We start from the raw sequence: 14,066 nt of genomic DNA, 5'->3' as shown, positions 1-14,066 counted from the left end.
GGAGGGAGCTCCTGGGAGCCCTGCGTGGGTATCTGAACCACTGCTACCACGGATGAGGTACCCTGAGCTAAGCACACCCAGCCTGTAGGGTGCTGAATCGGCCTTAGGCTTTGTGTTCTCCTTGGGGAAATTCCTTTTCCTTGGGGAAATGGTTGTGTCTTAAATATGTGTTCATAGGCATAACAGTGGTTGCGTCGATCACGTGCAGAGGGGCTGCAATGCTGGCCAGGAGTATTTGTCCTTTCTATTTTACAAAGGTTTGTCCTTAGTGTTTGATGGGTCAGGCCTTTAAACAACACAGGCTACAAGTCATTGCCAAAGGCAACCCCAGAGCTCCTCAGCGACGGCTGAGCTGTGGTACAAATCACAGGCGACGTGCGAGCGGTTATGGAAGAGGCGAGCGCGCAGCCACGCGCAGGACAGGCCGGTGTGGCCCTCTGTGAGTCCATCGCGCGCAGCTGGTGGCAGCTGGCTGGGGCGGCTGCTGGAGCAGACGCGGCCGGCTTTGCTGCCTCGCTCCCCAGGGGCAGCCTCACAGCCTGCGTCTCGGTTTGGGGGCAAGGGAAGGGAGAAGAGCCCAGGACTCCTCTAGCACGGCTTGCCCAGCTTCTCCGTAGGACCGTGGCCTTTGGCTCGGGAAGCGGCGGGACTCCATTTCCCAGCGCGCCCCGCGCCCCCGCTGCAGAGGCCGGGCCGGGAAGATGGCGGCGTCCGTGTCGCCCTTGGTTACTGTGCGCTGCCTGTTGCGGGCTTCGGCGCGGCGCGCCGCTCGTGTGCTACCGGTGCGGGCCGCCGCCCTGCGAAGAGGTCAGTACCGCCGCCGGAGGGGGCTTGTCTCGGTCCCGCAGCCTGTCCTGCCCGCGGCCGGGCGAAGGGAGAGCGAGGGACAACCTGCTGGGGCGCCGCGGAGGGAGGGAGCGGGCAGGCAGGGAGGGTACCGTCAAGCGGCTGCGGCAACCGGCGCATCCCGCCCCGCCGCGGGTCTCCACTCTGGCGGAAAGGGGTCGGGGAGCCGGCCAGGGTAGGGGACTCGCAGGTGCTGGGCAGGCGGGCCAGGCTGCAGGGACGCGCTGGCGTGCCCCGTCCGTGTCCCCGTGTCCCCGCGCTTGGACAGGCCGGGACGGCCTTTCCGTCGAGCCAGCCCCGGAGGGGCTCCCCGGCCTCGGGCGGTGCGGCCGTGGGCTGGCACCTGGAGCGGCGGGGGATCCGGGGACAGCCCTGCGACTCCCCGAGTTAACGATGCCGCTTTCCCCCGGCAAATAGGGGTTCGGTCCGAAGCGGCTGCATCGGGAGCTTGACGGGCAGCGAGTCCGGGGGCGCCTGACAAACCTTTTGCTGCGTGTTAGTCACTCTCGGGGGCTTTTTTTCTCCTCACAAGGACCCTCTGATGTTACAGAGCTGAGATCTACCCGTCAGCCTCACTAAAAAAGTCGGTGTGATACACAGAATTAACAAAATTAGATTTTGTTACCTTGAGGCATAGGTTAGAAGCAAAGGTCTTTTATCTTAGGTGGGAGTTACTCGTTCCCTGCTGCTCTGGGAAAGGTGTGGGGATTCACTGGAGTGTGGGTGGGTCTGCGAGGTCTGAAAGTCAAACAGCAGATCTAGGAGGCTTCATAAATGTTCTCATACACACATGGTGATTGTACAATATTGATACATCCTAAAGAAAATAGACAAGCAATTAGTACTGTAGTTGTGTATGTTTGTTGATATAGGTCTAATGCTTTAAATCCATGTAGATTGTTTTTTATAACCAACATATTGCCATTTAAAAATATTGTGAGAACAAATCCAGTGGCTTTAGGCAGAGTTCTTCAGCTTCCATGTTAAAAGGAAGGTAGTCCTTACATATGCTATTTGAGGACATCTGCAGGGGTGGGCATCCATCATTTTATTGTTTTATAATCTTGTTTTTATGATCACCAGCTTACAGTATTTTTATTTGCACTCCAAACTCTTTAACCTTTTCTTTAATTGCTAGATTACACAAGTATGATTTGTGTAAAATTGCATTTTCACTGATAAATTTTTCTGTCTTTTTATCTGTAGGTCAGATTGTTGTTTCAGAATAATCTCACAGCCTGTATGCAAAAGAGCAGGATTGTAATTCCACCTTGTATGTTTCTGCACAAGCTTGAACACTGCTTCATATACTGCCCGAATTAGTGGACTGCAGGGAGGCTAAATAGGGGCTCAGTAATTAATTTAAGGTCATGTTATGAGGCAAAGATGGGAGGACAGTCCCAAGTCCTTGTTCTTTTAGCTTAGCTGCAACCTGGTTTGTTGGACTTTGCTTTCCTAAGCATTCTATTAAACTTTGGAAAGTAAATAAGTTGTAGCCTCCTTAGGTTTCTCATTAGGCATTGTGGAATATTTTGGAAGGAGCAATTGTTTGTCGTTATAATAGGACTGAAAATGTATTTTCTGCTTTATAACCCACACATGATCCTCTTTCCTGAGAAGCTTGTGTGCCTTGCATGTAGGGGCAACCAGCATCTGCCCATTGATCAAAGTACCCTCTGACTTCAAAGTCATCTTCCATCGTGGATGCTGTGTTTCCCAGGCAGTTTTAGCAGCTTTACACTAAGGGTGTGGGGATTTGGAGCAGTTTGGTTTCAGTGTAACCTGAATTAATATTTCAAACTTCAGCTTGTTGAAAGCAGGACAGTTTTTAAAGTTGCTTTCTATTAATTTGTTTTTTCTTCTCCCTCCCCCTCCTCCCCCAATTCCAGTATTTGTGAAAAGCTCTCAAGGCGAATCCTGCCAGCAGAGCAGTGATGAAGCAGATCTCATGCCTGTATGTTGCCTTGAAGCTGGTCCAGCTTCTTGATCAGGACTGTCAGCAAAGGGTGGCAGTTGGGGGATTTTGGGGTCATTAACTTTATTGCAGCCCTGACCTCCACGAGTTTGGTTTAGATGCAGTTCTCAAACAACTCTTAGTTGGAAATACTTTTTTTATCTTTAAGGCAAATAATTAACCATTCCAGTAAAGTCTCATAGGAAATAGTTAATTCACCATCTCATATGTCTTGAGAGTATGTTTGCCTCAAAACATGCCGTAATCAAACAGAATTCTTTAGTGTAGTTCAGGGGTAATTAAGTAAATTTATCTTCCCTTATACTTAGTAAGGTCAATGTTGTCTTCCAGCCTTAATATCTGTGAATGAAAACTGTCTAATGATTCCTGTGAGGGAGTGGCTTGAAGCGTGCATACAGCACAGGGGTTAAAGGTGATTCTTTTTGTCATCATCAGTCTCCTGAAGTGCTTGTTTCAACTTTGTTTCCAGAATAAATAATTCACATGTACTGTATGTGAGTGACCCTCTAGTGTGATGAATATTGTAATCTGAAGCATGGCTTTCCTTTTGCAATAAAAGGAGTTTGTTCAGCTCCATTTGTTTGATCTCTAATGCTTTAGCGATATGTTCTCTCTCCTGTTTTTTTTTTTCTCAAATCCTGTTAAATATCTACAATTCTAATTGTGTGTTTAAATGATGTTTAGTTTGAGGGCAGTGAGAGATCTTGCAGATGAAATTTTAATTAATCTGTGGAAGTACAATACTTCTTTCTCTGAGAAGTGAGTAATCATCTTAAATGCCCATGATGTCTTTTTGCATTGCTTGAAAACTCACAGATTAATAAATTCAAAGGTGTTGGTTTCTGCAGTCGTGGAAAGACAGCAAAGATTAAATTCCTGTCAGGGAAGCCCAGGTTCTTTTCCTAGGCCCTGAAATACAGGGGAAACAAGGAACTGGTAAGATGTTTGTCATGGGGATTCTCTTCTGGAGGATTTTAGATGTCATGGTTCAAAACCTTACATAATGAAATCCCACTCCTAGGAAAAATAATAAGGATTACAAGGGTGAGTGTTGTTTCCTTTAGTTACCCTTCTGTGCTCTCAACCTTCTGGCTTCTGTTGAGACTAGTTTTTGATATGCCACAACCTAGCATCCATTTCAGATTGTCTTCTTACATAAATAACTCTAGTGCCTGCCTTGGCACTTTGATAAGTGGTGTCATTGAAACTTGCATGCCTTTTTCCTCTGTCATCTCAGACGTCAGTTCTGAGTGGCAGTAGGAAAACTTGACAACACACCGATTAGTTTTGCAGTTTGCTGCTCTTTTCCAGCTCAGAAGGTCTCTGGAGTTAAGAACACTTCTTGTATTTTTATGTAGGCACTTTGCAGTGGTAAATAATACCAGCTTACTGAAGGTGTCTGAAGTTCCCCACTTTACAGCAAACATTTGTAATTTCAGATTGGTGTTTTCGTTAGGTATTTATAAGTTTGGGTTTGGGTTTTTCCCCTCGGGTTTCTCCAAGGCAGGGTGTTTTTGTGTATGTCACAGTGGGTGTTTGCTGCATCCTGGTCTGTGAATCTTGGGCAGGCAAGCAGAAAGGCACATGCAAGCAGTTAGTTTTATGGCTTGAAATAAAGTGAGATAACACCTAAATACCCGTGTTTTAGGAACAGGGTTTTGCTAAAGAAGTTGCAACCTGGTGGCAGCTCTTAAGGGAAGCAGTTAATATCAGGCTGAATGTTGTAACATCCAACACTGTCATGTACCCTGGAAGTGGGAAAGTTAGATTGTGGGTAAATGCATGCCTGTAGTTTCACACTGTTCTTTGTAGATCTAGGTGAATAATGAATTGATGCTGTGCTTTACTATAGTTGTGTCAAGAATGCTACATAGGGATAGAAGATGCTTTTTCTGTCTGTGATGCTTGAAGGTTTTGGAAGGGAACTAATGAAAATCAAGTAACAGAATACAAATAATATGAAGATTAGATAATGAAACGGGAAGAGATAAATGAAACCTGCCTTTTGCACTATGGAGAAGGCTGCAGGACTGTGATTAATCCATTGAATCACATGTGATTTCTTTTCTAACAGCAGTTTCCTCTATGTAAAATCATGAAGGTAATTTCCTGTTACTCTGCTGTGTATTAACAATTCTAAAGTTTCCTTTATCAGCCCAGGAGTAGATTACTAAAGAAGCATATTTGTGTGAATGATTTTGCAACCTGCCTCATGTAGGTTAAAAGGGAAAACTCACATTTAATACTTTTTTTTTTTCCTCCTGTCTCTTAGGACAGTTTATGCCTTGAACAGCTGTCTTCTGTCAACTCACCTCTAAACCCCCTACAAGCCTTTTTGCTTTTTAAGAGCTCATGCCTTTGTTTTGAAGCTACCAAGTTTCAGTTTCTCACTTACCAGTTACTGGTTGTCTCCTGGTAGTAGGCTACAGTGTATCCCCATAGTATTTAAGTCCCAGTGTTGGTAATTATTTTAGGAGAACAGTGAGTAGTTTGTCCCGTGATGCCCTCGGTCATCACTTGCACGTGCTCTCCATGTCTCTCATCTGTTACTGACCAAGTATTTTCTTCCACTCCCAGGATGGTGAGCTGTTGGTACATGTAATCTGAGACAAAACCCCCATGCTTCTGAGCAGTCCCACTGGAGTGCTCTGTCTATGACCAGGAAAGCTGTGAGCCACAAACCCTTTCTTAGCCCTAAATCAGCATTTATTTATTTTTCTCCAATCCTGTGGTAAGCAGTAGGAACTGACTGCTCGACAGGTGTAATGGGGCACTGGCTGTCCATCACACTGGAGCTCATGGAGCTGTCAAGCTCTTGGTGTTACAGGCGTGGATAGCTTAGAGGTACAGATCGCAGGACTGAGGTTGGCTTTATGAAAGAGTGAAATGGTTGAAAACAAGATGAAGAAGCTTTGAGATCACCTGTGCCTTTCTGCCCTTTCCTTTTGGAAGTGGGTCAGGTATTGCTGACCTGTTCCTCACATTTTTTTCAAATTAGTTTTCAGTCCCCATGGATGAAAGCTTCACAACTTCTAGACGACTGATTTATTTCACTACCTTAATTTCAATTATTAAGATAACTGTAAAAATACAGTTTGTTTCCTTTCCTCAGTATCCAGTGTGTATCTGGAGATAGTTATGTGCTTTTCTTTAGCTTTCTCTGAAGACTGTACTCAAATTTTTGCATTAACAGGCTTTGAATTCAACCCTTTTTATGTGATCTCTTTAGCTAGGGGTGAGCTAATTTCAGTTCACAGCAGTAACTCAGTTCCTTCACGGCAGGAGAATTTTGTGCAATTATTTGCTGCATGTGTAAGCAGTAACTGCTTTGCTTGTAGAAACTAAGGAGTTACTTGCAATAAGCAAACATGGTTTGATGTAATTGTGCAGTTTTATCCTTCTCCTTTATATTTTCATTAATTTTATGTTTCTTACATCAATTTAAAACTCTTACAACTTCTCTGTGGGTTATGACCCATGGTTTAAGGACTATTTAGTCCTTTAAATCATCTTTTACTCTCCCACTTAGTTCATACTTCTCATGAAATATGGTGTGAAAATGAAAAAGTATGTGCCAGGGCAGACTGTACCATTGTTGAATAGAACAGGGTTTATTTATGTCTCCTTATATTGCCCCTCATAGCTCACAGAACAGTTTGGGTTGGAAGGGACCTTAGCGATCACCTAGTTCCAACCCCTGCCATGGGCAGGAACACCCTTCACTAGGTATATATGTTGGAGTAGTTGTAGGGTTTTTTTACTTTATGCTTTTTCTCCAGTAGTGCTACTAGCATCTTACTGCCAATTCGTGATCTAGTGCAGCCCCTGGGCCTTTTTCTGCAGAGCTGCTCTGTAGCTGGTCATTCCCATCTCCTAAGTGGAGTTACTTATTTCCCCTGAGCACCACGGAGTGCCCCTGTTGAACTGCATCCCGTTTGCAGTCAGAACTGGCTTCCCTTCAGGGTGTGTGCAGCTTCCTCCTGACGGGTCGTTTCCTACGTTCCCAGTCCATGTACTTCATTTTGCCATGCAGAGGGCAGGAATGGAAATTCTGACTGCAACAAGATGAGCCTCCGAGCCCTTTCTGAAGCTGCAGATAAGCACCTAGTTTAACTGCAGTTACATTCACTACATGGAGTTTTTCTAGGTGCTTTTGTAACTGTTCAAGTGTAATTTCATTTGCAACTTACTTTCCTACTTCACATATAAGAATGGGGTGTGACCCAAAGACAAAAGTTCTACTGCAGTTGAGATGTTTTTCCTCCAGCTGCTGAGAATGTTGGCTGATCAGAGAGGAAAACTTTTTGATCCCACTGTTCCTGCAGAACTGCTGTTGGCTTTTGTTATCTTCTTCAGTGTTTCATTTAGAAAAACAAACCAAAATAAAAACCTGCCTGTACTTGTTCCAGTACTTTTGAGTGCTTCCAAGTGTTGACTGACCTGTGAATTTCTCTCCTATTTAGGACAAAAGTTGTTAATTTCCTAGTGTTGTAGATCCTCACCTGCCTCCAGTGAGGTCTCAAAGCAAGCTGGTAGAGGCCATTGTCGCTTAGGCAACTTACCTAAAGCATTTAGGGATGAATTTCTTTATATTTCAGGATGTTTGAAATTCCTGTTTAGTCCATGATACACTTTTTTCCTACCCAAATCTATTTCTTTTGTCATTGCTACAAATTGTATTATTCATGATTATACTTAACCTTTTAAGTGATGGTGGAAGCAAAGAAGATATTAAGCACCTTTTCAGTGTATCCCATTATTAAGCTTCTTGGTTTACTGATTCAACCACCTTTCTTTGTCATTTTGTATCTACTTTCCTAGTTAAGTTTAATTTTCTGTCTAGCAATTTTGGCAACTTTTTTTTTTTTTTTAAAGATAAAAATTCCTGCTTGGGCCTGGCCCTGTCTCTTCTGGGCAGAAGATAATGCCAGCAGAGAAGGCTGTGGCATTGCAGGGCTTCACAGCTGTTGCCTTGCTCAGTGTGGCCTTTGACTTCTTTAGCTTGCTCTAAGAGAACTCCTGTTTTGGGCTCCTGTTTGCTGGTTTGAAACTTATTCTGTCTAGTTCAGCTCATTCAGATCTTACCAGCTCTCTAGCTGCGCCTTTCATTGGGTGTTTATTATACATTTATTTTTATTATCAATAAGCATACTACTGTGTTTACTACTCAAATTAGAAGTTAAATTAATGAAAAATGGGCTAACATACCTTAATGGTTGTGTAGGTAAGTAATGTATGTATGTCTGCATAAACTGTTAAAGTGTGTTCTTTGTGAATGTGAAAACTTTTCTATTAATAATCTGCTTTTCACTTTACAGCATACACAGCTCAGGCAGATGAGAAGACAGTCCCTGGTACTTCTACAGATGCTAACGCCAGAGCCTTATTGGTTTGCAGTGGACCTTTAGAACATTATGACTTTCTGATTAAGGAAGAAGAGCTGAAGAATGATGACCATCAGAGAAGAGTTGTGCAGCACCTGCAGAAGTTGCATGAGAGCCTTAAAGGCTATAGCATCAGTTCAAAAAATCTTCTCTCAAAGGTGAGGTTTATAATGATATTTTTTCATATATATTTGATCACAAGAATCTGCTCAACGTATAAATTTCTATCGTTAATGTAAGTTATACATGTCATAATTTCTGGTTGGATCTCTCTTCATTGTTTTTTGGCTTGTAAAGTTCCAGTGGCACTCTAGAAGCAACAAAATTAAGTATTATTGAAATGATTCTGTAAGAGAATCTGATGTTATTTTAGTTGTGTCCGGTGTCTGCCTTTCCCAGAATGCCATTTGGCCTTAGGAGAGAGTGGCCTAGACCAGGTTTTAACTCTCAAGCACTCATATAACACGTGTGTTTGGGTTACATGTACTGAGTGCTGATGTTTTGTGTTTTAACAAATCATCTGTGAATATAAGTGAAATTGGCAGTCTAAAAGTCTTTGAAGAAACATTGTAATGTGGATGTGATGTGACTTTAAAAAAAGAAGTCCATTCTTGCCAGTATTGTTGGTCTCCAGCTGAGGTAAGGAAAGAAGGCCAAATGTGTGACCTGCACCCAAGTTGTGGTTTTTGGGGTATTACAGATCCTTTTCCAAGTAGTGACAAAAATTCAAACGTATTGCTGTTGCATGATGCCTTGGCAACCTCAGTTCCTTGGCAGTAGTAATGCAGATAGCCTGCTCTTGTAGTTCTGTAACTTTCCACTGAAGCTGTAGATGTGGTGTTTTCCAGAGCCTCTGTGGCAGCATTTTTCATGTCTTGCTCTCATGGTGGTATTCTCAGGCTGCTGCTCTTGTGGCCTTGCACCTGCAGATCTTGATGGCGTTGTTCTCATGGGAAGCAACGGAGCTGATATAAGAATCCCCCCCCCAGGACTTTCCTTGCCTCTTGTTTTGTAGACTTGAGTTTATATCCTAGAAAACCAAACATAGTGCCCAGCAAAGTAAATAATAGTCATTTACATACTTGGTAAAGTTTAGGCAGTCATAGATGTGCACAGAGGCTGAACAGTCACTGAATGTGCTTCCTGTGTACCTTGTACTTGATTAACAGTAGTCAGAAATGTGGTGGGGGAGAAACAACAGCATCAGGGCGTTTGACTGGGTCTGATGATAGAAGCATGGTGTTGAGAAAAAAACATGGCAAACTATTCTTTGCTATTGTCATCTTCACTTTTCCTCCCTGTGCTGGAGACACATCTCCCTACACCTGAAAGGGGATGCCTGGAAGCTGCCACTGCTCCTCAGAGCCAGCCGCTGAATATTCTCACTTTAATTTCTCTCTTTCTCTGTTACCACTTTGGGTTTTATTCTTTTGTCAGAACCGACTTTCAAATTTGCAGTCATTTATGCTGTCAGCTGCAGACCCTGCTAATGAATCTCCATGTCAGCCTTTCTCAGCATCTGTTCTGAAACACACCTCATCTCCTGGTCATAAATCTGAGTATCTAACTCTGGACTTGTTACCTAACCATATAGTTCCTGTTACAACCCCAAATTCTCTGGTTATCTGGCACAAATACTGCATTTTGTTTGCATGGCAAGGTTAATGGCATAGAATGAGATCAGGGTGTCCAGAGCCTACAGGGCTCACGCCTCTAAATGACATGCTGTGGTCTGCCCTGTGAGATGTCAAATGTCAAGTTACCATTCCAAGGCTCTGTAAAAGGGTGCAGGGCATTGGGGCACACACTAACTTCTCAAACTGCCTCCAGCACCCCCTGAATGCTTTAAACTCATATTCATAGCTGGAGATCTTAATCATATGCTTGACTGGAATACTGTAAATGTCTTCCTGCCTCCTGATGAAAAGAAGCAGACTAGAGGCCTAGAAAGAACCTAAGAAGCTTTTTCTTCTTTTGTGTGTGTGTGGTTTTTTTCTTTGCTGGTTTTGGAGTTTTTTATTGTTGTTTTGTTGTGTTTTGGGGTTTTTATTTTGTGGGTGGTTTTGGTTTTGGGTTTGGGTTTTTTTTTTTAGGTACAGCAAGAAGGAACCTGATTGGGAACTAATTCTATGGAGCAGAAAGTCAGACAACCAGAAGAAAGTCAGGAAAAAGGAGAAGGGTGGGCAGGTACAGAAATTAAAAGTGCTAAGGCAAGACCAGTCTTTGGAAGTTGTGTTCTGAAAGCAGTTAACCTGGTTTTAAGCAGGGCTTTTAGCTACATAATCCCCTGAGGTCCCTGACAAGCTAGATCATTGGATGACTCTACTGTGGGAATTATACCCCAAAACACTGTTTGGCTCCATTTTTGCAGGCTGTTGGGTCAGCTCATTGCATTATTTTTACTTTTGTTTTTTCTTTAATTAAAAATATATTAATAACATAGAAACGGTGTAAAAATGACAGACATAGCCTAAACAGCGTATGTTTATGGCATTTAAAGATATTTATTTATATTGTATGTGGGTGTGTGCCTGTGGATCCATGTTATCTTGATATTTTTGTAGGCTAACTCCTGAGTTTAAACCAGTCTCTTGATTCAATTTGGGCAAGTACCAAATAAAAAAGAGAAATTTTCTCTTTCAAAAATGTGTATCACTTATCTTTGGTATCCAAAGCAGCGTTGCAGTGTACCTGAAGGAGAACTGTTTTTGCCTTAGTGTAAGGAGGTAAGCTTACTTCTGTGAGTGTAATCTAGTAGGCCAGATATTTGTCCTGAGCATGCTTGATGTGAAAAGTTGTGGGGTTTGGGTTTTTTTTTTTAAACCTATCTGGGCTTCTTTTTAAGTCTTGGTGTTGGGCTTGTAATATTTTAAATTGCCTATCTTGAAATTTGCTTTAGACACTGTACCTGGACTGCAAAGGAGGAAGTTGTTCAAAAGGAATCCAGTCGTCTGGTTTGCTCCTACGCTGTCTTTTGGACATCCTGCCAGAATTTTATTCATTTCATTGTATAGAAAAAAATGTTGTGATGAGGGCATTGGTCTTGCTGGCAAACCTGAGATCAGTAGGCTAGAGTATCCTGATCTTTTCTTGTAAACTGTTTTGGACATTTGGATATTCTGTTCTAAAAGCACTGCCTTTGGGAATAGTTTGGAGAGCTGACTTGTGTTAACTGGAGTGCCCCGAATCATTATAGTTGTTAGAGCAGGTGTCTTGTAATGGCTTTGTAGATCAAGCATTATGTGGGTTTGTTATTTACTGTTTCTTTGATTGGGAAGCATGAATAGGGAAGAAAGTCTCTATTGCAGAGAACAAATACTAATCTTATTCTATTTAGGAGATTGTGATGCTACTTTGTCCCTGTATAACAGAGCTAATCGCAGTAAAGCCAGCCTGACTGGCACTTTCTTAAAAGGAAAAAGTCAAATGCCATTTTTTAGGTTGTGAATGTGTTTTTCACTAGTTCCTTTAAAGCATGCCTCTCTTTTATTTAACACTGCTTCAATTCTAGACTTCACTTTTAAGCCAGCTTTTAAAATTTGTTGCATGGCTCACAGATACCTGGGACCTCATGCCACAGTCATTGAGAAGCAGCTGTAGAACTGCCTGCTATTGGGATTAGTGGTGCTGCAGCTTGAGGTTTTTCTCCTAGAGCTCAGTATCTCTGTAGAAATCATGAGATTGATTACCAGGTTGAGCACTATGGTGATGTGCCAGGTGTACATCAAAACCCCGGAGAGGAGGAGAGCAGTGAGTTTTGTGTAAATCTGTGAAAGCCTGCTAGCTTGTGTTGTTAAATTATGATTCATGATAAAGAAGTCACAACATCTTTGTTTCTTTTCTGCTGTCTCTGAGGAAGTTACTTGCCAGTTCAAACGGAGCTCCTTTGGAGATAAAACAAAGTCAAATAAAGTACAGTTTAAATTCTAGTGCAGGCCAGGTTTTGCTTCGGCAAAGTTGTAATCAACATCCTTAATGAAGGTTTTCCCCAGAATGAGAGTCACAGCTCTGAGAGGTGGTTGGTAAAATGATAGCCATCAAGCACTGTACCAGCTCTAACCAGTGGCATCACGTGCGTGTTGTATGTCTGCATCTGGAGAGGAGTTTCCTAAGCAGCAAAATACGTTTTTCTATGATGGACTTTCAGGGTAGGGGTGTTGTTTCGGACTTGATTCAGTTCTAAGGAGTAGAGTAAAGGGGTTTTGTTCCAAAAAGCTGTGGCAAGTACTGCTTCCTGGAGTTGGCACAGGTTTAATAGGATTTGTGTAGGCCTATGAGCAGAAGTAGTTCAAAGATGGCTCTACTGATGATAAAGGGGCAGGTAAATCCTGTATTCGTTAATAGCTCTTTGGCACTCCTCTGGTACTTTGTAACTTTGAATAATAAAAATAAACATTCTATAGATGTGTTCTCTTTTTTTTTTTTAATAACTGGCATTGGTTTTGCTTAACCTTTTGTACTCAGCGAGTTTTAATAGATGTAAATGAAACAAATTGATGTATTTTTAATTATTTAAGGACTTTTTGGAAGTAAGTAAAACACTTTAACAGTTAAGCATTATTGTAGATTGACTTTTTGCTTTTTCAAGAGGTTTCTAGCAACTTGAGTAACCTACTTCTAGTATGAAATCTTCTGTGTTGAAATGAATCTATTGGAAACTTTTTAGAAATAAAAAAGTGATGCATGGCTTTGCAAGCATGTTCGTTTTCCTGGCACCGTCATTGAAGAGGATGTGGTTAAGGGGTTGCAGTGAAGAAAAGGGGAGAGAGAGAGAGAGAGGGATAGAGAAGCGCCTCTCTGTCAGCATCTTTTGTAGTTTTCTATTACCTCTTTTATTGCCTGATTCCTGCTGTGATAGAATTGCAGAACCCTCTTCTAAAATAATAGTTATTCCAGGAATACAAACTACTTCTGCTTCTGTACAATTGCAAGAATAGTCTGCTTTGGTTTTAATTTTGTTCTTGATTTGTCATTTTGATATTAAAAATAGTTTTATTGACTTAAAATATGGTAAAGGTAGAATTAAGGAAGAGATATTTATATCAGATACAATAGAAGCATTTCAGTATTAATCTGAGAGACTTGCATTAGCTCACAGGGTAAAGCTTTCTGAAATCAGTAGTTTGTGAGTGGAAACATGATGCCAGCCATTTCCATTTCCTTTATGATTAAAAAAATACAGTTTTACTAGGATGCAGGTTTTTTGGAGCATCAGCTTAGAATGAATTTGAAGGAGGAAAATCCAATTAGTCTTGCTTTAAACCAAGTAGGCCTCTGTTTTTCAAAATTATTACTCAAATTTGAACAATGACTTTGATCTTCAACTTGGTGAAAGCATGGCCTTGTATGTTGAGATATTTTGAGATCCTCTGAATTGAAGTTCAAGGCCGTAAGAGTTTGCTTAGACGTTTCAGATCTCTTGCTTTTCAAAATAATACCAATTGGGACATCTTAAGAGTTGTTGAGTTGCTGTACTAATGACGTGAAATAAGCTCAATTATAAGTGAGGTCATGTTTTGAAAAGGGGTATGAACAATAGTAAACACCATTCAAGACCTTGAAAATGTCTTCATCTACCTCAGCTACCGCAGCTACCAAAAAGGAGGTCTGAAAGAGTGGGAGAAAGAGGCAGTTTTGTTAGTGTTTAAAAGGAAATCTGCTGTTTGGAGGCTTGTCTCTTCAATTTTGCATATTTCAATTAACTGTCTTAGTATGTATTTTAACCTAAAAGCTTCTCAAATTGCTGTGTAAATATTCCCAGGAAATGACTTCCTTGCTTCTGGTGTCTGAAGCAGAAAGTATGGAGAAGGTGGGAAGATGTTGCACATAAGGGTGTATAAGAAAGAATAGGAAGTTGTCAG

At 41.9% G+C, this 14,066-nt stretch overlaps 1 protein-coding gene across 1 annotated transcript in view; it reads left to right on the top strand.

Moving 5' to 3' along the window:
* Positions 1 to 701: 701 nt before the first annotated feature.
* Positions 702 to 14,066, top strand: part of AFG1L (AFG1 like ATPase) — a gene marked incomplete at both ends in the record, with an annotated part of 63,527 nt that continues 50,162 nt past the window's right edge. Inside the window, 2 exons of the mRNA XM_084261012.1 lie at positions 702 to 807; positions 8,140 to 8,363. Of these exons, the coding sequence (XP_084117138.1) occupies positions 702 to 807; positions 8,140 to 8,363 (330 nt within the window). The remainder of the gene's footprint in view (positions 808 to 8,139; positions 8,364 to 14,066) is intronic.

This window comes from Gallinula chloropus, assembly GCF_964237585.1.
Source record: "Gallinula chloropus genome assembly, chromosome: 3".
Classification (NCBI taxonomy): domain Eukaryota; kingdom Metazoa; phylum Chordata; class Aves; order Gruiformes; family Rallidae; genus Gallinula; species Gallinula chloropus.
The sequence above is the reverse complement of the archived record's forward strand: the minus strand, read 5'-3'. Positions and strand labels throughout refer to the sequence as shown.